The sequence below is a fragment of the Amblyomma americanum genome, chromosome 8, assembly GCF_052857255.1.
Source record: "Amblyomma americanum isolate KBUSLIRL-KWMA chromosome 8, ASM5285725v1, whole genome shotgun sequence".
NCBI classification, from domain to species: Eukaryota; Metazoa; Arthropoda; class Arachnida; order Ixodida; family Ixodidae; genus Amblyomma; species Amblyomma americanum.
The window spans coordinates 27,918,325-27,944,358 of NC_135504.1; the positions used below are offsets into that span (position 1 = coordinate 27,918,325).

General features: G+C 47.4%; 1 protein-coding gene across 1 annotated transcript in view; it reads left to right on the plus strand.

The window, feature by feature from the left end:
* The window catches only part of stg1 (stargazin-like protein), a 59,965-nt gene extending 34,776 nt beyond the window's left edge, over positions 1–25,189 (plus strand). The window contains exons 2-4 of the mRNA XM_077634273.1: positions 9,136–9,228; positions 18,568–18,708; positions 19,758–25,189. Of these exons, the coding sequence (XP_077490399.1) occupies positions 9,136–9,228; positions 18,568–18,708; positions 19,758–20,392 (869 nt within the window). The 3' untranslated portion in view covers positions 20,393–25,189. The remainder of the gene's footprint in view (positions 1–9,135; positions 9,229–18,567; positions 18,709–19,757) is intronic.
* The last annotated feature ends 845 nt before the right edge of the window (positions 25,190–26,034 follow it).

Sequence of the window (26,034 nt, forward strand, 5' to 3'; positions counted from 1 at the left end):
CCTCGAATCACATTGGGAAGTCCGCTGTAAGTGTTCTTGGTAAGAAAGAACAGAGATAAAGTGTGACACGCCGATCTTATGGGAGAAGCCGGAGCCCCAGCTGTGGATGACATGATTTGGAGAAGCATAGGAACGACAGTGTTCGGCACTTAAAAAGTTAGTGGTGTTTGCTAAAATAACGTAATTCACCTCTTGCTCTCTAGAGTACATTTATGTAGGCTTCTGCTACACTGACCTCCAGTTTCTGGAAATAATTAATTAATCAAAAATCCCTAAGGTTACGCACACCTATCCCGGGAAGTATTTATAAAAAGATAAAATATATCCCTTACAAATGAAAGTGCTGGAGAAAGAGTCAAGAGGAAGGGGTCAAATTCTGGCTGCAGCATTTTCGAAGGCCGTTTTTAAAATCATTTATTAAGTATGTTGTAAACATGCAAGCGCTGCTTGGACGAAAAGCTTCGGCCTAATTTCAGAGCAAATTTTCAATGAAGCGCTCTATAGAAACATTATTTTTTAATTATTCACCGGCTAACCTTGGAAAACGCCGGAGCCTGAAACGAGTAAAGCTCTCAGTATCGGCGTTCACATGTGCAGCCATTTTTATTGTTTCTTCGCTTGTAAGAACAAAGGAAAGCACCTTTTTCTGGCATTTTGCATGTCTCAGTAACACCTCTGAAAGCTATCAGGATCAAAGAATATCTTCTGCACATTGTAGGGCAACGCATAATTACGGCCGGTTAAAAAAAAAATGTGACAGCGCACCAGAAAATGAGCACAACGTTCTTGTCAAAGACAGTGAATTTTTAAGCAGTATCCTGAAACGTATTAATTCCCAACAATTTTGGAGAAAAGTATTTTTCACCGAGAAAAAGTTCATGAGCGCAATTCTTTCATCTATTATGAAAATTTCCTGTAAGGATCAATATATCTGCAGATCTTCCCTCGGCAGGCTTGCATTGTTTTTCTTTAATTGGTTTTTGGGGAAAGAAAATGGCGCAGTTAAAAAAACAATTCAAGCCTGCCGAGGGAAGATCTGCAGAACAATTAACGTTTTTTTTTTTTGTCGTCAAACGCGTTGCCCATTTGTTTTTAATGGCAGTCTTAACTGCTTGATGCGATGATGCAAGCACTTTAGAAGAAAAATTTTGTTCCAAATCGGAAGAATGGACCATTACCTTCGATATTTACATAACAGTACCTTACAATTTTCCAATATTCAAGAATTTTTTCCAAGAATGTTGGACATGGTGGATGGGTCTGCATTTTTTCCTTCCCCGCGGTAAACTTTTATATAAAAATGAAATAAAATTTATTAAAAATCGACGAATGAAATGCATCGGCACAGTGCTTAAATCACTGCTTTGTACATCATAACGTTTATGTTCACGGGGGCTCTTCCTTCTAGCAGTCGAATGGAGTGTCGTAAGCGTCATAACTCATAGCACGTAGAGTAGCTTCATAGAACACTGCTGCTAGCGTCAGGAATTTTGTGAGAATGCGTACGTAAAAAATGCGGACATGCGTGTAGGCTATATATATTCGTGGATGTAATGCAACAGCTTTGAAATCATGAGCCAACATCGCATGAGCCAACAAACATTCGATGAAAGCCGTGATGTTCCTCCATTTTCACTCCTTCTCCTTTTCTTCTTTCTCTCCTCTTTTTGTTTTCTTCTTTTTTCTTTTCATGTTATTCTTTCTCTTGGCTTTGCTTGTCTTTGCTTTTGCAGATTTCTACGACAACAACAGATTAGCCAGGGGCTTCAGCTACAAGACAACTCGAGGTGGGGTCCCAGTAAAGGCCTTCGCCGTAAAAAAAAAGGATCTTTTGGCAGGATATGTAATGCGGCTGAAATATGCTACCGATAGTCTGTTAATATAACAGAGCGGGCGTAAAGAAAAGAGATGAGCGGATAATGTTTGGCAAAAGCTAGACAGAGCTCATCCGAGATTAGTAGGAGGGGTCTCTTGTCCCGTAGTAAGTTGCAACACGGCTGATGATGGCGACGTTGTTGACACGAAGCCAGCAAAGAGCAGTGCACATCGCTGACTGCGTCTGCTACAATGTTTTTCTCTGCCACTGTGTCGCTGCCTGCGGCTAAACCCGTTTCTCCAAAGTTCGGAGGAGTAGCGTGCCACAGCCCAGGCCTAGAGGGCGCTCTTTCTTTCCAACGCCTCTGCTCTTCTGCCATTAAAGCGCCCCCTACATCTTCGCGGGGCCAGCAGCTTATCGCCAAACATGCACGCGCGGCTGCGCGCAGAACGGAACGAAGATGAAGCGCGGAAAGAAAAGAAAGGAAGAAGAGAGGAAGGGGAGGAATGCGATGTCAAATGGGGAGCCCGTGGGACGTTTCGACCTGAGCGGCGTCCATTTTTGTGTCGCCGCCAGGGGTCTCCATCGTCTCGGTTAATACATACAGGTGGCCCTGCAATGCCTGCGACGCTGCACCAAGAGCGCCAGGGAACACGAAAAGAAAGAAAAAGACAGTGGCGTAACAAAATCAGTCTTTGCGCAACTTGGTGGTTTTTCTTCGCGCGGCGTGGGCCTGGTTACGTTTGGTCGTTTCATGGCGTTGGGAGCCGCCAGGCTTCTCGCTCCTGTTTCTGCTGGCACCGATAGCACCGGCGCTCTTACAGTGTTCGCAATGTTGGTCGCGCAGTGGAGTTACCATAGCAACTTTCTTTTCGAGCCCCGCGTGAGGAAGGCAACGTTGGCCATGCTCTTAAGAAGGCTTCTCGTGGATTCTCATCGACTGCGTTATGTTACGAGATCGCCCTGCGGTCTCCGAAGCTGGCCTGAAAACGATGAGCGGCTCTGGAAGAAGAGAGAAGAAAAAACGCAAGGAAAGCTGCGGAATTTATCACGCAATGGCCATCTTTTTATAGTAAAATAAAGCCTCGCTCTTGCGTGGCCGATTTGAATTATTGCACTGCCTGTTTCGTTATCACTACAAACGCTCCAAACTGTTGTTTTAAATTAAACCGCTGAAATACATCACATATTGGACGTGTGAAAAAACTCTGCATTAAAAGCGTTCCGGGAAATGCTTTCCAATTAAGACCCCATTTTCCAACATCAGAAGGAACAAATGTTCGTGTTCAGGTCTAGCCGTCACCCTCTACGGAATAAATGGGATAAGGACTAGCAGCAGAACGAATGGTGCGCATAATTCGCTCGGTGAACTTTACAAAGTACGACAGAGGTCGCAAATTTGCCGTACGCATGTACAACATGATGAACGGACTCTTGTCGAAATTACATTTGATGCACACGTTGTCCGCTTCAGCGCACTGCAACGTCCTTGATTTAACGTCTTTAATGTAAAGTTGGTAAGTATATCCCGTGCTGTGGAGTGCTCGTTCCACTCTGCATATTTTAAGGCCGTTTTTCTACCTTTTTTTAATTTTTCTACAATGAGCCATCGGGCCACGCTGCATACAACTCGTTCCAAGAGTGAGCAGGCCCGGTGGTCACAAGTACACACGGACACATCTTCGTTCACATCTTCGAACAGCGGCGCGCATGGCAGCACGCAAATAATGGGGCGCTAATCAGATATGGAGAAAACAAAAGCTTGGAACATTTATGCAACTGGCACTCCTCTCTCCTTTTTTTTCCCACTCTAGCATGCAAACTTACAAATAAACCATACCTCGGAGTATATTTCTGAGAGATTATTTGTGCAATACGAACAGCTGTTTTCAGACATTTCTGCTGTCTGGTAGTGTGACAGTGAGCTCGTTGCAGTGCAGGGTCGAGAAAAGATGCGTCTCGCCGAGTGCCGCATTGCTAACAACGGGTGTCCGTAGGGCGGGGGTGGGGGGGGGGGGGGTACGCTTTGTCTCTACGAACGTGCTCTCAGTGGCCTCCCGGTGAGCGGAGAGAATGCTGCGCGCTGCCACCGCAGTGGCGCTGCAGTCGCGGCGCTGCAACAGCGTTCGCGGTGGATGAAGTAAAGAAAGGCAAGGAAAATACGAGGGAGAGGAGGAGGGCCCACGCATAACTGATGGCGGCAATTAAAAGCTCGGTTCCTGTTGTGGCCGACGCGATGCCTCGCTGTTAGGCCGGCTTCATGTGGCCTCCACTGAATGTGTGCAGCGTTGAACGGGCTAGTGTTGACTCTTAGCTGGGCTGGCCAGGAGCCTGTGGCACCCCACCGATGTTGGGGACGAGTTGGCGGAGGCTGGGCATTTGTTCTCGGCGGCATCACCATTTCGGTGGAGGTGGAAGACTCCCCCCCCCTCCCCCCCCCACCCACCGCCTCTTACACTGCCCTCTCTCCAGAGGAGAATTCCAGATGGTTTACATTGACTTGATGTATTGCAACACTCCGTAACCACCACTTCGTAGTGAATTCCGGGGGAAGTGAAATGCTTGCAGGGGGGGGGGGGGGGGGTCAGAGAGTCGGTTCGGTGGCTGATGTTAAAAAAAAATCATAGGGAACAGGGTAACCGTAGGCGTAAATGGAGAAGGCTAACTGGAGATTGCTGGGGGAGGAGAAGGAGGAGGCCTTTTTCTTGTCGTGAACTTGGTTGGATTGCTGCTGATGATGATGGGGATGATTATTGTTATGAAATGATGATGATGGTGGTGGTGGTGGTGGATTCCACAGCGGCTTGCTAAATAGACCGGGGTGCACATGTAGCAACGTTTTTTTTCTTTACAACGACTCGATTATCAGGAAGCCCTTCCGGAGTTTACGGCGTAGCTGTGTAGTAGTAGCACCGTCTGTAGTGTTGGTGGTAGTAGCACTTCCTAAATCACAAAAACTCAATTTTGCCCCTAGTCCGGTGTCACGTGACAGCCTTCTGAACAATAAAAGTCGGGGATTTGCACTATTCACCCACTGACAATGATAATGTGCCACCTGGAGTCGTGAGATATCTCTATCTGTTTTCATAGTGTTCAAATTAAGGCTTTTCAGTCGCAGGTCAGAGCAGCTGACAATTCAAGTCCTTCGCCACGAGAATTAGAGCAAAGGAAGCTCCCAGGGATCTATGAATGTAAAGTGGAGAATCACCTTCAGCACATATGCGAATTAGCCCACTACGCTATTGAGTCATACCCTTAAGGAGGAACTTAAGTGGCACCTTCATTTTTTTATTGCGAAGCAATACTACTTTAGGTCGCACTTCAGCCCGTTCCGTGGCGAGGCGGTGGTAGGCACCATTAACCTTTAGCGTGACCTCGCTGCGTGACGTCACACCACGTGACCTAGAGTAACGTCACACCAGCTGTGTAAAAACGGGGCCCCATCTCACGCCGTCGCGAGGCGAGGCGGTAGCCACCAACGGCGGCCTAACTCCCGCTCCTCTCACCAGGGGCGCTACGGTCGGTGTGACGTCACAGCAGCTGTATAAAACAGCTCCGCTCCTCTCGCCAAGGCAGTCATACAGCCAGATGTTACGATGGTGCATACGAACAAGGCAGCTCGGCAGAATGCAGAGGAAGCATCAGCGAGCTACGGAGACGGAAGAAGAACGAGAAGCTTCGCAATCACCAGGCTTAACCAAGCTAAGCCACGGCCGTTTTTTTTTTGCTACTGATTTAGCTTTATAGCCCTTATTCGGCGAAAACGCCGCTGTCTGTGTGTTTGAAGTCTCCACCCTCCATATGCCCGCGCGAAGCGGGACGGAAAAGTGGCGCTGAAATCAGATTCAAGGACAGTGCAATATAAAGACGATTATTGTAAAATCGACATGTATAACCAATCCTGCTAACGCATATTTGTCAGATGACTTTTTTTTTTATAACCCACCAATATTTCTTCTAAAACGACAGCTGCCAGTCAGATCCCGAATTCCTGACTTTCCCTCGCGACGACGATTTCTGATTCCCCTCAGCCCTTGCGCTGACCTCTGAGGCCAGCAGTGATACGATATCAAACTCCACGACCAGGCACCAACTGCCACTGCTACGATGTGGCGAGCTGCTCAGTGCATTGTTTTGCGCTCTCCATTGGTCGACTGCAGCCCCACCTTCCGCAACCGTGCACGGTTCTCGCGAGAAGGATGCTTCGCCTTCTCGGCGTCGGTGGGACTCCCGTTTAGCTAAACAGGTTTAACGGGATGAGCACGACCCCGAGGGAGACTACCTGGCTCTGTCTTTTCCTGCAAGGATTTCTCGGCCCGACCTTTGCCTCTGCGGCGGCGCAAGGCTGAGAGTTGAGTGTTTGCTGAGTGGCGGGCAGAGAGTGGCCACGCTTGGAAAAAAAGCCCGATATTCTGAGAGCTTGCTGATTATGACATGCATGACATATCGCGGAAATTCTAAAGGAATAAGAAAGAATACGGATCTTAACATCATATCAAAAGTGGGCTAAAATAAAACGGTCGGTAATGTGATAGCAGAACGAAAAAGAGAGAGTTATGAGAGAAACCAGTGAACAACAATTTTGATAATCTGCAGTAGGGTTATCACTTGCCGATGGACGTTACAAAAACTTCCCTTTTATTATAGCATGCTTCACTGAACGCATTCATTCTGTACCAAATTGTTAGCACTTCCGGTGTGCACCCCTCAAGAGCAACAATTAGGAACCATGCTTGACACAAAGCATGCAATAAGCACAACGACAAGTGAAGACTACAGGCAAATGAAACTTGGGTTTGTGTTTGCTTTTTCTGCGTGCTTTATGTGAAGCATGGGTTCAACTAACCCAAACCCACATCTTACACGTACACATGGTTTGACAGGTTCAACCAGCGCACATGGTTTGTATGTGTGTGTGCGTGGGGGGGGGGGGGTTATGGCGTATGGGCTTTTTCGAGATCGGCCCCGCGTAATTTCCCTTCCATGCGCGCAGCGTTCCTATGTATTGAAATAAGGCTGTGAGCACTTTTTGGTTGGCAAAACGACATTCCGCTATATATATCACAGACCTGCTCCTGTTAGACTTCAGAATTACAGAATGCAAAAAAAACGCGCACTGAAGACAATATTAAACTTATATCGCTGGTTTTTACGGATAGCAGTGAACGCTAAAACCCAAACTGAAGGTCGTTGTCGCATACCGATGGGCGCAGTGGATCTCTTAGCCATCACGAGAAACGCCATGACGTGATCGTGACGTCATCATTGAAACGCCTGCCGTTAGTCGAATGAAACTTGCTGAACGCAAAAAAAAAATTAATCAGAGAGAGCCTCTGCTTTTGACGATATTACATTAGCGTTGCAGGAAGAGGTCATCTTCTCTTTCGTTTCTCCTTTCTGAAGCGCATCCTGTTTGACATGACATGATTTCAGGCGCACGGTGAGCGTCTGATTTCCCGTCGCCATTAAATATTCGAGTGACAGAGCTCGTCCTCACGTTACGAGTTTTACTTTTAACTTGGAGCTCATAGTTACGCCGTCGCTAGCACGGGGACGGCGCGAGCACATCCGGTGTGTTTTCTTCATTAGACGGGCCGTGCGCCGGTGTGGCGTCAGTGCCCACCGTGCCTGACGGAGCGCCGGCAATGCGCCTGGCGGCACCGTGCCGCCTTCTTTTTTTGCATCCACGCCCCTGGGCCACCGCGCGCATGCGTCCCCATTTGGGGAGCTAGATCGCCGGCGGGGAGGGATGCAGAACGCCCGCTCACTATGCGCTAGGGAGAGAGAGAGAGAGGGGGCTATGGGAACAGAGCGAAGCCGAGCCTCTCCCCCAGCCCCTCCTTTCCCCATCCCGCCTGGGCCGCACCTGATCGTGAAGTTTCATTAATAAGCGGGCGCGGCGCAGCCAAAGTGGCCGGCGGCCGCAAGCAGCAAGCCCCGCACTCGCCACCGCTCTGCCGTCGTGCTGTGCGCCAGATGCAAGGAAGACGAGGACGCGCCGCCGCCGCGTTTGCGCTGCTAGTTGGGCACGCTGTCTCCCTTTCCCTCTTTCTCCTTCTCCTCCGATGCTTCTCTCTTTCGCTCGCTCTTTTGCCCCCCCCCCCCTCTTTCTGCCGGGAGAGAGTCCCGTCAACAGATGGTCGTCCCAATCTATTACGCTCCTCCTCTCCCTTTCTCCCTTCGCTCTTTCTTACTCTTCTAAATTGCCCAATAAAGGGAGTCCGCCGAAGACAGGGGAGCCGCAGTGTAAGCAGCCACCGACGTTGCAGCCTGCTAACCGGGTTGTCGACCTCCTTTCCCCCGCTTTAACGAATACTTACTTCGTTGGTTGCTTGCAAACAACGAATTTCTTGCTTTCTTTCCAAACATCACGGCGTGTATACGCGTGTCCGTTAACGCGTTAATCCGCTTTACGACCACGAGAACACCAGTTTGTGTACTCCATTTTAAAGACAAAGGAATGCGGTCACTGACCGAGTCATGAAGTTCAAGAGTGATCAAAGAACCCGTTCAAGGTTCCGAAACGTCTTGAACTTCATGACTTGGTCAGTGACCGCATTCTTTTTTCTTTCATTCAATGCCTGCCCAGACTAATTTTCGTCGAACCATTGATTATGTTAACTACTCCATTTTGTGGGGTTAGTGCTGACGTATTGCTTTTGGCCCCTGAACGTCACAGCATCTGCGAGGAGCCTTCATATTTATGGAGCCTAAGTGTGCAACGTTGAATTCCAGGGCGTACTGCAGCTGTCCCAGGCTGAAATTTTGACTGCAGTTCACTATAACCTAGGCCATGTCTAGCATAGAAGGAAGCACTTCTTCCTTAATCGGACAGGTGGGGTAAAGTATGAGAAAAATTTAGTGTTGTAATTTGAAGCAAAACAAAAGATAGAATAAAAAGTTATAGTTGATCAAGTGAACATAAGCACTGTGAACGTACAGCAAACTTTTGGTTTCCTCTCACCGCTAGCAAGCTGCAGCATTCTAAGAAATTCAAGCCTTGCCGATGTCTTAATTGTCCGTAGTCTAGCTCCTCGATACAAGATGGAAGCATATTTGCACTTCAGACTTGTAACTGTTTGTGTATATTACAGTGTATGAGTATGTACCTTTAGGTATGTGTGTGTGTGTGTACAGTGACCGGTTTATTCATGTGCAGAGGCCAACCAGGTTTTTGTTCTAAATTATATGTATATAATAACATGTATAAAATTATGTATACTTCTAGTTGGGGCAAAAAATAATATTTTCACTCATAAATGAAGCCCGCATCGTTCTTTTCTTTTTAATCCCCCGTTCTCTCTTTCTCGATGTTGCAGCCGGTAAAACGGATATGCACTGCGTGTTGATCGACTACTTTCCAAAGGAAGAGTATAGTCCTGACCCCAACGACTCAACGATGGCAATACCTTGTGAGTACCATCCTATCTGAAGTCTCTCTTTTGCTACCGCTGGCACAGATGATGAATGTCATGCACTGCGCCATGTTGCAAAACTCTGAGTCACTGGCATAAAATGGGTGGCATAAAACGGGGGCAAGCATATCTTCCTCTATGTAGGGCGCATCTTGATGACGCTTTGTTCCCGACGATAGATGCTGACAGCATATTCTCGTTTGAACCGGCGAGAAAGCGGATATTTAAAACGTAAAATAGCGTGGGAATTAGAAGCAGTTATATCTCTTTAGGCTGCATTAATTATGATTCAATCAAGCTTACCAAACATTCAACGTTATTCACGCATACGCTTTTTTGTAAGTAGCTTCTCCTCATAAAGCGTATACTTGCGAGAAAGCCCGCTTTAAAGAGCGTTGAGTTTTTTTTTTTTTTTAAGTATGCAGTCTTGAGGTACGTGAGCACGGCGCCGTAGTGGTAGTAGCGGAGTCCTTCGATAGTCCTGATGGTCATAGTTCAGTTTCGGTTCAAAACCGGCCACTAGGAGCGCCACCGTTGATCAAAGAGAAATGAGCGTGGAAGTTAGCGCTGGAGTAAATGGTGCTGTGATGTGGGGATAAGATGGCCACAGCTGGCACAGGTGAGCTACTGGAGCGATATGGCAGAGGAGGCCTTTGTCCTGCAGTGGGTGCAGTCAGGCTGATAATGATGATGATGATGATGATGATGATGATGATTATGCATCATAAAAACGTAGCTGCACCTCCGCGGTAGGACGGAAAGAGAGAGAGAGACATTTTTTTGTCCCTGTGAAATGAGCGGAGACGTGTGCTCAGTCAAAGTTGACACCAACGTCACTCTGAAACCTAGCCACGTTTTCCTAGTTGGATATTCCAATGTGAACGCTAGGAAGCGTAAAAACTTCATCGCCGAAGTAGCCTTTGGGAATTTAGAAACCTGTCCCACGTAACTTACCACATGTAGCAATAGCTACATAGATGTCGCGTTCACTCGGAGCTGCAGTGTAAATAACGTTGCCAACATTTTGACAGACCACAACTTACAAACCACACATCACATTGATCACAAACCATTCCTCGTAACCCTGCCGAAATGAACCACAACCACTCTCAAATTCGTTATGCGTTTGCATCGTCATCATTGTATGAGCCGGCTAGCGCTGGTCATTCGCCATCCTCCTGGGCTGAGTGGCTGCATTGTTTTGGTGGGAAAGCACTATGCCACTATACGATGGGTCGACCCTAAGCAAGCTCTTGGAATGTTTGTATGCTTGCGGTGTTTGTGTCTTCGTGCCAGGTTAAAGTAATAAATAAAAAAATCAAATAAATACCTACGACTTGCACTCGATTCCGCGGGGGCGCGCATATGTAAGGTTCACTGACCACTGCGCGAAAGAACTGGGCTTTTGCAGCAGCCAGACACGCCTCGTGTTAAACTGCAACACACTCTCACGCTGTGCATTACACATCGTCTTCTCCGTCCACTAATACTGCTATGAAACTAATATCTGCGCTTTGAGCTATGTGGCGATAGTGACAGAGATATGTGCGCTGCATGCGTTGGCTTGGACAACGTTGTGGCAGAAACATGGCACTAGAGCAATACGCTTTCGGTGACATCATTGCTGCAGAAACGCGGCTCTGGAGCATAGGCTGAAGGCGTGCATCGGGTGAATTGGCATTAGCATCGGGTGAATTGGCAAGTTGAAGAGGTGCATAACTGGCTCCCTGGGTCAGTGGACCCTCAATCGCGCTTTGGGGTACGTGGCCGTGGGGTCCACCTGTATAAACGTGCTTTCCCACAATATTCCATGCTTAGCAAGGCTAAACCGCCAGCAAGTTTTTTTCTTTTCGGTCTGATGTTTATGCAAAATTGAAACAGGGGTCACTTCATCATTGCAGTTTCATTATCCTCGGTCGCTAGGCGCTCAGAACAAGCACGAGTGCTGACGGCTGGGCCAAGACTGGGTCCTCACCTGTGGTCGCCTTGCTGCTGCGCGGAGAGACCTGTTGCTTCCTGTCGAATAGTGGTTAATTATGTAGCGGGCTCGTTAGCCCACATTAGGCATACGCCCGTACCTCACTGTGCAGCACTACAATGGACGCATTAGCAGACGCAGTGGATCTGTGCTGCGCATGAGTTGCTGTCCCGCCTTTAGTGGTCACGATCTCAGGGTTAATAGAACGTTGCATGCTGCAGCTGTGCGCTGAGCCTTAGTCTGCACTAAATTTTAATCCAGTTTTGAAGGGGTACCAAGGGTGAATTGATGTTGGCCCGTATTTATTTATTCATGTTGTTAACCTGATCATGATTTAGCGCGCGAGTGTCAAGGCGCCTGTTCTGCAGAAAATCCGGCGTCGTCAGCGTTCTAAGCGGAAAACTGGCCGGGTAGGGTTACCTAGGTGGTCCCCTATCTACCCAGGGTAGCCAATCTATGGACAACCTGGGGCACAGCAGCCCTCCATGATTGAAAAAAATGTGCTGGTCACCTGGCCTTGTCTAGGCATCTTAGGTTACTTGATATTGTGGCGTAATCACAACCTACCCACCGTACCTTGAGCAAACTGCCCACCGAGGCAGATGGCAGTTAAATTAATGTTTGGTCTCCAGAGGTTGTTCCGGCAGAGCAACCTGGGTCACATAGGCCCCACCGCTGGGAGCACCTGCCGTCGCAGGGCAGTGGCGCATGGCTTAACTTCTGCACCACTGCGCCAGACTGGTACGAGGACTCCCAGCGATATATGACTGTAAAGTCAGCAGCGACCAATTCCGCACAAATGGGTAATAACCTGTTGGGCTATCGCGTCATACCTTTAAGGCGGAGCTGAAATGTTCCTTACATTTTTTATCACTATGCTCTAATCCTAAAGAGGTTCCTTTACTGAAAACATAGTTTTTATAAACTAGTAAACGCTGAAAACGAGATACATGTTTCGCCGCCTGCACTCTTTTTTTTTTTCAATCTCTGAGGCTAAGCCGCGCCGTCATCCACTTTAACCTGTGATTTCATATTCTTTTTCATAACTGAAGTTACAAGTTTTAGTCGAGAACTGGAAGAAAAATGCTCCCTTCCTAAATTCATTTTTTCTCGTTAATGAAAGCATCTGCTACTGCCGAACAGGTATCAATATAGCCGCACATAGCCAAGCAATCCATTTCTGCTGAGGACAAAAAAAAATTGCGTGGAGCTGTCCAAAACTGTCCTTTAAAAGCCACGGCGACCGATGACTGCACCAACACGTTGCACTTACCGCTTCTGCATTCGGCATCCCGAAGTTCACCTTTCGGGAGCACAATGAGTTTGGTTTCGTTTTTGATATGACCGCCCTTTAACTCGTTCATCTTTCGAGCTTACAAATCTTGTAGCTCAGGGTCGTAGCGTTTTCATTTTCCGACAGAATGCCCATAAAAGTTACGGGAAGAGAAATCGGCACATGCTCATATCTTTTAAGCCACATAAGCCTGCGTTGATTTCACTAAACCTATAGAAAACTGGAACCACCACCCTATGTCATGAACATAAGTCTATCATCCACAATGTGCTTGGCGCTCTTTGACCAAAGACAGCCTTGTGAAAATTCGTTATCATCATTAGAAAAGAGCAGAATACAAAAGGAAGAGGAGTCAACGTAGATGATGTCGATAGCTGTACTTTTCGCCTCCACAGGTTGGTCGATTCGCAGGCACAGTCGCTACTCCAAGAAGTTATTATTGACTCCAGGAACATGAAGGTTCCCTGACCTATCTGATAAAAGCAGCATAAAATAAAAAGAGAGTTAATCACGCAGTACGTTTAAAACAGTGCTCCAGTACCCGTGGAAAAAAAGAGAGTTTACTGGCAGTAAGCGAAGGAATCTGCGGCTAGCCACGCCTTTCCAGGGCAGCTTAAGGCTGTTCCCATCCTATTTACGCTGTTTACACTTACCTCACAGCTTTTTTTTTTGCGGACTCAAAGATATCTTCCGTCGAGCAGTGGTCGAAGATGAATTTCACACTCTCTGAAAGTTTCCGAGAGCGCCTCACAAAATTTATCACTTTGTTTTCACAGGCTGTGCCTTTAGCAAGCTTTTGTTGGCACTTGTGGCGTTGGCATTTCTTTTCGCAAAGATGAGATCATAGCTTTGCAGTTCGGAATTGAGTGATGGCTTTTCAGTTTAGCAAGCTTTGTCTAAGTTTCATTCGTACTTTGCGCAGCATTTTAAAAACAATAGAAAGGAGGCACTCAAATCGACAACCACTTTTTCTTTCGATTTCCGCCTCCAGTACAGCGACAGAAATGTTATACGTGTCAGCTTTTATGTTTAGCATTATGGGCGACTTCTAAACCTCCGTCGATGGTCTGGCTGTTCGGGCACGAGCTATCAGGAGCCACCGCATCTGCGCAGACATTTCATGCAGTGTGGATTCGCTTTGCTCGTTGCCGTAGGGCACGAATTGTGCTTGGTCTAGTATCCAGTGAGTTGTTCGAATGTCATTGGGACCTCGCCAGCTTTACAACTTGGGCTGCGCTCATCACAGGAACTCAATATCGCCATCCACTACAAACGCGTCGTGCCAAACGATACTCGTGGAGTGTAAATGTTTCTTAGATACAAGAATGCACGGCTAACTCAAAGTTACGCCACTAACTTCGTTTCGAGGCATGGCAGTTCTTCATTTCTCGCGTAGCCAAGCGTCATTAGGAAAATTTAAAGTTACTTTTTTATTCTTGTTCTTTTGGGTAGACCGGCAAACCAACGCGAAACCAGGTGAAGGAATCTAGAGACACCACTCCCGTCCTCACAAAAAGAATGTATTTACATATTTCGATATTTAGCGTTACAGAATGTCAGGGACAGGAGTATACGACACAATGTAACACGAATGGCGCCTAGCAAGCACAGCGTTTACCGGCGTCCCCGCTCCGCTGACTGCCAATAAATTCTCCTTTTGTAGCGCTAACGCCGCCATGCGGCCGCTCTGGGCAGCAGACCAAGCTGTCCCATAGCGTTACATAGAAGTTGCATAACCATAAAGGTCATGAGAACCCTAATGGGAGGTGCACGTGGACATGCTTTTCTGAAAAACTACTGCTCATGAAGCGTATTCTTGCAAAAAAGCATGCTTTACAAAGTTTCCAGATTTATTTTTGGGGTCTGCAGTATTAGGTACTTCTCACTCTGCCTTCTTGGCAGATCGAACGCACGCATATTCGTTCTCATGAGTGACTTCTCCTCATAATGAGTATGCTTGCAAAAAAAACCTGGTTTAAAAATCTAACAGGACTAGCTCCTTTTTAAGTGTGCAAGATTGAGGTACTTGGCACTGGGTATTTGGGTCCCAGCCCCAAACGAAAGGGTCCTCGTTTTTTTTCAGCGATTCTCTTATACCGCGAGAATTCTTAATGGTTACATATTTTGTTTTAAAAAATGTGAAATAAAGATACGTCTATTCAGTCGTTCCAAGTGGATTGTACAGCAAGGAGGACGTTATACAGGGTGTTTCACTTAAATTTTTACACACTTTCTAAAAGTAGGCTTTTTGAGTTAGAAGAGCGCTTTTTTCATCATAGCATTGTTAACGGTGTAGTGCATCAGTATACAGCTAAGATGTTCTAACTAGCAGGCTGTCGAAATAATATTGAATAGTTCACTTTATAACTATTACTGATAAGCTCCTTAATTATTTATAGCCGTGTTGGCCGCTGTAAGCAACATGCACATCAGTTTTAGAATTTCGAAAACGCTGTTACCCTCAAGGCTGTGGCCCAACAAATTTTGGCTATTTCAATGAGTTAAGTCCACTGCAGAGGTTGCTTTGCCTGCAATCTTCTCGAAGCGCATGTATTTTGGCCCGATGTAGCCAGAATTTGTTGGACCACAGCGCCTAGAGTAACCGTGTTTTCGAAATTTTAAAAACTGATATGAATATTGCTTACGGGGGGCTACACAGTTCTCAATAACTAAGGACCCTAACAGTGACAGTTAAAAAGTTTATTCTGTATTAGTGAACCAATCTAATAGTTAGCACGCCTTAGCTGTATGCTGATGTAATACACCACTGAAAATTCTGTGCTGAAAAAGCGCTGTCCTAACTCGAAAAGCCTATTTTTGAAAATTGTGTAGTTTTAGGTGGAGCACCCTGTATACATTATAGAGCTCAATAATTCGTCGATTAAAAAAGATCCCCAGTTGGTCGAAATTATTCCGGACCCCTCCGCTATAGCTATGGCACCTCTTTCTTCCTTTCTTCTCTTAGGTCCTCCTTTATCTCTTCCTTTATGGACACGGTTCAGGTGTCTGCCGATGTGTGAGACAGATACTGGGGCTTTTCCTTTCCCCAAAAACTAAACCAAACCAACCAAACTTAACTAATAAACTTTATATTTTTACTTTAGGGGCAGAATTACATTGCACAGTTAAATTGAAAGCCGCCAACGTCGCAGGTGAGCACAGTCAATAATTTTTTTTTAATCGGCAACTTAGTTCGAAATATCGAACTTAAAGCGCATTAGGAAGTTCGTTCATTTGGTTTTCCCGCATTGCTCAATAATAAGGGGCTGTCGCTCGCAATTATAATGCAGAAATAGTAACACCGCTTGTGTATTTTTGAATTAGACACCGAAAACGGGGTATTGGCGGCCGTACCAAGCGCAGCGGAACCCTTTGATAGATTTGAAATGCAGAGAAGCCAACTCAACGAGCTTTCAAATTTGTATATTTGGTGTTTTATAGTTTTATATTTCGAACCATACTGCCGATTAATAAATTTCAAAAATTGGGCTCAATTTCGATGTTCACGGCCTTCAATTTCGCAATATAAACTTACTCCTAAAATAAAAATAAAAAGTTGATTTGGTAGTTCAGCTATTATTTCGTCCAAATATTGATATCTTTCGGTACATGGTGTCCATCTTGCTGCAAAATCCCCCTGCACAGACCGAACCGACGTATCTCGAGCACCTTTTAAAATCTCAGTAAACCTTAAAGGACGGTGATGTCAGTGATGAGCTCGCTGGGAGGCGTCGCATGGTGGAATATTGGTGCACTCTTGATGCCTTCTATTGCCTGTTCGATGCAACTTCACAATAATCATTATTGAGAGCAGCGTATCCTCTTAGAGGGTATGCTTGCAAAATAACCTGATGTGCGAAGCTCACAAAGATATCCTGAGCTGTGCAGTCATAAGGTACTTGGCGCTGAGTCTTCGTGACAGAGCTCACGCTCACTTCTTGAAAGTAGCTTCTCCTCAAAAAGGGTACACTTGCAAAACAGCCTGCTTTACAAAGGTCACATTGGTACTTGAGGTGTGCAGACTAGAGGTGGGTACTTCGCACAGTGATTTCATGGTACATAGCGCGTACGCACCCTCGTTCTTGAAAGTAGCTTCTCCTTATAAAAAGTATGGTTGCAAAAATTTCTGCTTTACAAAGCCCACATTAGTAATTTTGAGGTGTGCAGACATGAGGTGGGTACTTCGCACAGTGATTTCATGGTACATAGCGTTGGCGCACTCATTGTTGAGAATAGCTTCTCCTTATAAACAGTATGCTTGCAAAAATGCCTGCTTTACAAAGCTCACATTGGTACTTTAAGGTGTGTACACATGATGTGGGTACTTCGCACAGTGCCTTCATGGTAGATGACGCGGACGCACACTCGTTCTCGAGAGCTTCTTCTTATACTTGCAAAAAAGCCTGCTTTACAAAGCTCACATTGGTACTTTAAGGTGTGTAGACATGATGTGGGTACTTCGCACAGTGCCTTCATGGTACATAGCGCTGACGCACACTCGTTCTCGAGAGCAGCTTCTCCTTATAAACAGTACGCTTGCAAATATGCCTGCTTTACAAAGCTCACATTGGTACTTTAAGGTGTGCAGACATGAGGTAGGTACTTCGCACAGTGCTTTCATGGTAAATGACGCTGACGCACGCTCGTTCTCGAAAGTAGCTTCTCCTTATACACAAAATGCTTGCAAAAAAGCCTGCTTTACAAAGCCCGCTTTGGCACTTTGAGGTGTGTAGACATGATGTGGGTACTTCGCACAGTGTCTTCAAGGTAGATGACGCGGACGCACCCTCGTTCTCGAGAGCAGCTTCTCCTTATAAACAGTATGCTTGCAAATATGCCTGCTTTACAAAGCTCACATTGGTACTTTAAGGTGTGTAGACATGATGTGGGTACTTCGCACAGTGCCTTCATGGTAGATGACGCGACGCACACTGGTTCTCGAGAGCTTCTTCTTATGCTTGCTAAAAAGCCTGCTTTACAAAGCCCACAATGGTACTTTGAGGTATGCAGACATGAGGTGGGTACTTCGCACAGTGATTTCATGGTACATAGCGCTGACGCACACTCGTTCTTGAAAGTATCTTCTCCTCATAAATGGTATGCTTGCAAAAAGCCTACTTTACAAAGCCTACATCGGTACTTTGAGGTGTGCAGACATGATGTGGGTACTTCGGACAGCACCTTGATGGTAGATAGCGCTGACGCACACTTGTTCTTGAGAGTAGTTTCTCTTTATAAGCAGTGAGTTTGCAAAAAAACTCCCTACAAAGCTTACAGCTTTATTTTACGTATGCGCTTTTTACATATACTTGCTTCATGCTATTTTTGCATGCTCCATATTTTTGCTTGATGCTAGTAGTTAAAAATGCTGGCGTCCCTATACACACTTCACATAGGCCAAAACTAGATATTGCATCAATAAACGTCGGTTTCTGCAGTTGTAGACAAGAGTGCATCTAATTTAGAAGTCCGAAAAATCTAGGGGAGAACAAGAAAGTTTGTTGAGAGAGAATAGACGTGGGATGACATCCCAAATAATACTGAAGACAAAAAAGAAATCCTAAATTCCTTCTAACAACCCGGTCGTCTCGGACATGTTTTTGAACCACCAAGGATCGTTCCATACATCCCACCGTGAATATTTCCGTGCATATTCTACGCAAATCAACTGCGTACTTTCTTTGTCATTGCCCCCGATTTGTCACTGAACGAGTGTCTCCGGAACCAGCAGTGTTCATATTCGGACTCGCAACTCCTAAAAGATGCGAAGAGTCAGCGACCATGTCCTCTACTTTCACGAGCAGAGAACGCCGTCAAAGTGTTTAAATATCGAAAGGCCATCGGCTTGAGCGCCTCTGTACAGGCGCACAGCGTACATTCGTCGCTTTCGCAGGGTACTCATGGTCATGGACAGATTCAGTTTACACGACGACCTTTATTTTTTTTCGCTCGCGTTATTCCTCTTTTCGTGTTTACGGTCCCCAACCGGGCATACGCCCTGCCTGTTCTTTCTTTCCCCTCGCACGTGAGCCAATGGGCGCTGCCATGATTTGCCGCTTCGCAGACGCGGTGAAGCGTGCCTCGGCCTTCATCCTGATCAGCGCCCTGGTGCTGGTGGTGGGGGAGCTGCTCTGCTTCCTGGGCCACCTGTTTCGGCGCGGACGTGTGCTCACCTTCGCCGGGGGCATCGCCTTCATACTCTCCGGTGGGAACGCATTGGCACTCTTCTCCGGCATGACCCCTTTTCTGGCGACGACTGTCTCTTGTGCCAGAGCCCTTTACTACTAAATATCCAACGGGCCAGTAACCAGAAAAAAAAAGGAGAGCGGAAATTGTAAGATACAGACCACATTTAACGTGCCACACTTCAATATCGCTTCCGCCTCGGGTGTAGGCAAGATTGAACGGTGACTAACAGCGGCGAAGAACGCGAAGATCGGGTATCATTACCTCTTTAATTTTGCTCCCTATATCTAACTGCTCATGCACAAATAAGACTGGATGTGCAACCTGCCAGTGTCAAATTGTGAACAGCGATACAGATGTGACAAAAAACCAAGCTATCACTGACAAAACTCTTTTAGAACCAAGACTGGAATCTTCAAGGCCAGTGAGCCGTCAGGGAGACCTAGTGAATGTTTCAAAAGAAATTTAGGGGTTCTTGTATTTAACACGAAAACGTTATACGGACAACTCTCGAGAAAATGCCGGAACACTGCCCGAGCTAAAACAACTGGATGGTCTTGTGTACTGTCGCCGCTTTGTGTGATGAAAATTGATTTTCAAAGATTCCAAGGCATTTCACCTGTGACCACGACCGGTATGGTACAATTATTTTTTTCTGCTCAAATCCTCTCCATCCGTAGCAGACGTCGGTAAGAGCGGTGGCGTGGTGGCATCACTTCAGACAGTTAACGAGACGGAAGACTTCAGTACGGATAAAGACTGCAAGATCTCAGACTTGTGCAGCAGTCTTGATTTCCACTGTCTCTGGGGCTAATAACCAGCGCGAAGGGGTGCCTTCCACCCAGACTAAAGAACAAAAATTTGGGTGGGCGAGTAAAAAAATTAAGAATAATAGTGTCCAGCCCGCACCGCTTGGAGCACAACGGGATGAGACTAAAGAACAGCAGGAACCTCAGTGCATGGCTCAAGATGAGTCAGCATAGAATAGAATCGACAAAGAATTTTTGAATAGTTTTGTGTGTCTCGCCTGCTCAAAGCGAGAAGCAGCTCACTAGTATTTCTCTGCAGGTCTCATGATCCTCGTGGGCATGGTGATCTACATCTCGACGTTCAAAGCCGAGGTGGGCTCCAAGCTGCGACCAAAGTCTTCCTTCCAGGAGCCCCTGTTCACCTACAGCTACGGCTACTCCTTCCTGCTGGCCGTCACGGGACTCATGTCCTGCGAGCTGGCCGGAACCTTCTCCATCTTCCTCTGCATCCAGCGCTACCAGCAGCAGCTCAAGAAGAAGCTGGACCGGCTCAAGCCCGTCGACCACCTGCCGGGGTGCCGGCGGTACCAGCAGCCGCTGCAGCGACACGCCTCCACGGGCGGGGGCAGTCAGCGCCACCACACGTCTTCCTCTTCACCGCCGGCCCTGCTAGGCCGGAGCTCTTCCTCGCGTAGGCAGCACACGGGCTCCGAGCCCGGATCGTTGGCGTTCGAGCCACCGTCGCCCCCGGCAAGGCTGCACCACCACCAGCACCACGGCGGCAGGCCGCGACTTCCCGCCTCCGAGTCGATGAGGGACCTGTCGTACTACAACTTCCCGCCCTTTTCGCGGGACACGACCTGCAACACCGTCTCCACCACGGCCGACAACCTGACGAGGGAGTACTCGCGGGAGTTCTCCTTCGAGACGCTGCGCAGAACCACGCCGGTCTGAGGACTCCCCTCATCGCCGACCCAGCAATCAATCCCCCGTGCACTTGCAAATAAGGACGCTCACGCAAACACGAGACTCACTTTCGAGCGCCGAAGAAAGAAAGAGGCTGTGTGGAGGAGACGTCGTCGCCGCGGCGCCGAGTTTGTGTGAGATCTTGAGCGGCGTTTCTGTTTTTCTTGGACTCGCAGCCAAAAATCCTCCCAGCTCAGATGATACGTTGGTTTGAAGTCTTGCTAGAACACAGCGTGCAAGTGTTCTTGGATCTCGAGAAAAACTGGGGAACAAGCGGTACTGCCCCGTTGTTAAGTATTCACTTAAAGCTGGTGACGCAAGGGACGACGGTAGGAAAGCGTCGCTCGAAATTTATTTCGCTGATCTTTGGTGCACCGATCTACCTTTGGCCGTGTCTCTGTGGGGAACACTGGTGGTCTTACGCTTCTCGGGACGAGGCCAATTTGTGGCTACTAGGTTCATTCGAATCTCAGCCAAAGCAATCCGCAATGCTAGACGCTGTCTTGAACAGGGTTTAAGGCAAGCCCTATTCACTAAGTTCGAAAATTTAGCTTTCGAAGCTTTTACACTATATTTATCGCTTACAGATGGCGCGCCAACAAACCATCATGTCGTGAGACTCACTTAAGCCGCTTTAGTATACATATGATTAAATGTATTACCATTTTGGCAAATAAGATCGCATAGACGTTTTACAGCAACACAATCAGAACAAATGCTAATGCATTTCGAAGCTTTCCATGCTGTTTTATTTTAATGCAGTCTTGCAGCTTAGCAACACTGTTAAATACCTGTATGGTCGCAAAATACGATGAGCCTTCAGGTGTTCCACTACACAGGCGATCTCGTCTTTATACCCACGGTTCCCGTTGTATATCCGTGATGCGGTCAATACGAAAGTTAGCGGCGGAGGTTACAAGGACGCTTTGTTGAGAGTACTAAATCATACACAACACGTAGCTTGACCCTATTAAACGCAAGCTGCTTCTTTCCACCTACTGAAGTGCATGGAATGAATAATTCTATTTCAGTCAATTTTCTCTATAAACGTCATCTATAGGGCCTGATTTGCCTGACGTCGCAGCACAGTGGCACTCTATAAGCTACGAAAATTTTTCGCCACTCCCTTGCGTCACCATCACGGAGCCAAACCGGTGTGTACGAGGTGTTCTAGATGACTGCATTCCAGGTGACCACTTTACTAAGGTTCGACTACTTGTGGGAGAGCTCGTTGCATCGGTCTTAGCTATACCTATACCTACCGTGCTGACGGAACGCTGCGCCTAGCACTGTAGTCAAGCTCTGAAAATTTTGGCCAGAACGGAACAGGGCCTCGTGGGCCCGTGCCTTTTCCGTCAGGCGGGAGACAGAGCTCTTTTTTCACGACGCCCGTTAGGCTTTAGGTGGCGCTTCGGTATTTGGTTCGGGCTACCATCGTCACCGTTTCCAGACTCGCCAAGCTGCCATTAACAGGAAGGACTTTCATCCTGTTCTCAGCACCAGTGTTTCTCCCCTCTTATGTTCATATTATAATTGATTCTTTGTCCCCCGGATTGTGAACAGGCCGTTTCCGTGGTTTGATGCTAGTATTCATACTTAAGCACAGATCTCGGATTCGGGCACCATTCTGTATAGGCGAACATGCTTTTTTATTCACATTTTCATTTGCAATAACCTTTTGGCTCTCTAGCATGTGCAATAGTGTCCCGTGGCTAACCCTGTCATACTTACATTATTATCATGGTGTTTAGTGTGTGGTTAAGCTTGTTCGCAAGTCTTTTTGCAAACTATGATGCCTCAGCGTCCGGGTATTCTCGATATAGTAACATCAATAGAGATGGTCGTGGCAGTAGACTTTCTTTTTTTTAATTTGATCAGAGAGCCGATACCGCGAAATATTATTGAAAAAAAAATGATGTTTTCTGTGAAACTGCATGAATGCTAGCCAATGGTCCTTATTCAGTTCGTCTCTGGAATATTTCCGAAGGTCAGCGAGAAAGCACAGCGACTTTGGCTGCCAACGACGGGGCACTATTGCACTTTATTTAGCTTTAGTCGATCGAGAACGGCAAACTGTTCCTTGCGTGCGAGAGAATATATTCAGAATAGCTATCGCGTAGGCTTTTCAACTGCCCCGAGACAGGAGCTGAAGGCCAAATGCGCCATAGTGACGCGTTCGTTGACAAAGCGCCTGGGCTCAACAGAAAAAAAAAATGATTAGTGGCGCGCCACTTTGTCGGCGCCTAGACGGTGGTGGACTGACGACGCGGAACCCGACATCGGTCGTCGGAATCTTTGTATCTTTCAAAGAGACTCTTTTCACAAGCATCATCGAATTGTTCAAGCGGAGACTGTGTATAATACAAATCGCGTGAAGGGCATGTTTTACGAGACGGCGGCTCGACAAAACGATGGGGTCGGCCATCACGCGCCCTCGACCCGTCGGGGCGGAAGTGACGCGGTCGAAATCGCGGAAGTGACGCAATCGGCCAGGCGTGTGGCTGCCTGTCATCGGCCTAGCCCCGTGATGCTGCCCCACGAGCATATCACCGCGAAGCGCGAGGAGCGGCACTGGAGCCTCGTCCGACGCGCTACGGACTCTTGCGTGCGTGTGCTAGTGCGTGTGATTTTTTTTCTTTTCCTTCGGCCTGTGCTTTTGGATGTGCGAGTGACACCATCACCGACGCGGCGGCGCTCGACACCGACGTATCTCATCTACGTAGCTTCGTCGTCACTCGCCCCGCCCATCCCAGTCTCCTGTCCGACCAATCACCGCTTCCTTCGTTCGTTGCCGCCACGCCCACTTGTGAACCTCGTTTCTTGTCGCGTGTCGTCTGCACAGGTGACTCGGTTCCCGGTCCTTCCTCATCTCCTCTCCTCTGCACGAGTGCCAAGAGGCACGCCCCGACCGGAAGTGACGTCCGGGAGCGGGGCCGCCTGTACTTCTGGTGCACGCAACTCTGTCGATGACCAATCAGGCATTGTTTGTGCCGCCGGCGCCACGAAAGCGGGCGTCGACAGGACATTCTACCCGATGACACGCGGTGGCTCAAAACATGACCAGGGTTATATATCCTCGATCTTCAGGAAAGGTTTTAGCTTAACTACCAGAAGCGTTCACTTTTTCGCTTGTGTAATCATTCATACCGTTATATGATAGTTGGAAAGACACACACTTGTTTGTTGTACTAGTCGAAATAGCGATGTTCATTTCACCTCGTTGGCTGGGTTCTTCGCGGAGTGTGCTGACGGAGTGTGGCACGCGGCGATCGCCTCCCGGGTTTGCTCGCGACTTTGGCGTACCGCTCGCCAGAGGGCGCTAGTGTTCAGAACCCAAGACAAGGGTTTTTCGTAAGCAGTAGTAAAAAAAAAGCCATGTTGGTTTCGTTTCATCCAATTCGATGCATTCCATTTTCGTTCTTTTAAACACGTGATGGAAACCACTCGTCTAGACAGGCCGTTAGCAACTTGTTCAGGAAAGAAAATCGTCCTGACCGTCACGCTTTCGAGACCGGGCGCCGATATGTTCGTCTCGTTGGATTAGTGATGGCGTTTATTTAGGAGAAAGAAAAGACTTCTTTGTATCTTGAACAGAAGTTTTGAAGCAACGCGTGTTCACGTCGTGCTCACATAGATTGAGTTATAGTAGCCGTCTTCCGAGATGGGTTACGTGAAAAGAAGGCACGCGAAATTCTCCCTTTGTATTAGTGCAGGGAAGCAGACGAGCATTGCGTTGATGTCAGGTGAAATTTCCCAACGAGAACATAACCGCGGGTTTATCTTAATAACGGTTCGCCGACACTTATTGATTCACAAACACCACTTCAGCTACTTTGTGAGAAATAGAAATTAAGCTGGCTATAGACCTGCTAAAAAAGTTTTCATTGCGGTAAGCGAAAAGCGTTTGATCCTTTTTTCTGGCTCGTCTGAGAGGCTAGCACTTCGAAGTTCTATGAGAGTCACAACCTGAATTAGCGTGGGCGCCTCTCGGCGTCCTGACAAAAATCTGTACCATTCACGAAGAAAACCGAATTTGCGCGCGACGACTGCAATTTGCGGCGAACCACAAGACTCGAGCCGGTCACGTGATGAGCCGACTTTCTCCAAAAGATTCGCGGAGGCTACCGCGCCTAGTGTAGCGCTTATTTATGGCTTATTTTTTCCTTATTTGTTGCCGACGTCGAACAATTATATTTTTTCCTTGATACCACCTGGAGACGGCGGCGGTGAGGAAGTCGTGAGGGAACGCCGTGAGGCTTTCGTCCGCGGCCTTCATGTAACCGTGCTCTCGGCGAATGCAAAGCAGCTATCCCGGTTGTACTGGCACCTAGAGTCTGTCACCTGTACACACAGACACACACCTGTCTTGCATAAACAGTCACACACATACCAGCCAAGAGAGCGCGCGCGATCTCAAGCAAGTTTCACACTACCAGCAGCAGCAGCTGTGACTGAAGTGCGTTTTTCTGACTCACGCCTGTGTAGCAGACATTGCGAGAACCACCCCACGCAGAGGTTAGAAGCTGAGCGAACAAAAGACGCCTAGGTCGTCCCACGCGACGCCAAAAGTGGAGGGTCCGCCTCTTTACAGTAGAACAGGACAGTTGGGCTTGCCGATAGCATCAACAGAAGTGCCAAAGCAGGGTACGGAAAGCTCTATCTTGTTGGAGAGGTTTTTATTAAAACGCGAAGATTGCGTAAAGAAAAATGGCCGTCTAGAACCGAAACTCGATTAAATTCCTTTAGCACTAAGATGGAAGGAAAGGCAAGAAAAGAATAGGAATGAAACGAAACAAAACAAAAACTGCTGTTGATGAATTCTGTTGTCACCTGGTCTAGAAAAACCAGGGTATAGCAATCAGGTTGCTCTCCGCAGGGAGTCGACAGAAGAATGTCGTTGACAGTGGGCTTTATATTCCAGAAGTGAACGTAACATTGAGATGTGAAGTCTTGGTCAAAAGTCTTATGGCCAAACGCTTTTTGCTTCAGCCGCATAACACAGCCGTTAGGGCACTATTGAAGACCGAATGAGCTTGAAATGGTAGCAGAAGGTAGTGAAGCTCCTCGTGGTAGTGAAGCTTCTTGCTTCACTTGTGTTTTGAATGATCCGCTACACGGACCATTCTGGGAACACACGTTTCGCTGCAGCTGAACGCTGTGGTCTTAAGACTTTTGACCAAGAGTGTACATAATCACAAAACCAACCACAGGCCGCTTTTCTCCATTACTTGTTCTTAGTTATCTGTGAGCGCGCAGGCATGAATATGAAAAAGATTTTTGTGTGCGCCCAGAATTGTAAGACGTGCCTTTGTAAGCAAGACGGTGACTAATGTTGGCAAATTTATGCAAAAACTGGAGCACGTTTCAACCCGATTGGGCGCCGTTCATTAAGCCTTGTGGAACCCGGTGCTGTCAGCGTCCAAGTAAGATCATTGTCTCACCTGAACCAGAAAGCCAATTAAGTGCTAACATGTTACAAAAAAGGTGCAAGTTGGTTCGCCGTGTTAGGGGGTACGGAAAACCGTAAGACGGGAAGCTAATAATAGGCGTTTCTAGCATACCGGAGGCGTACTGGCGGAGACGTGTACCGGTTTACCGCACCCCTCTTGCGAACGCGCAGTAGCTCCCCC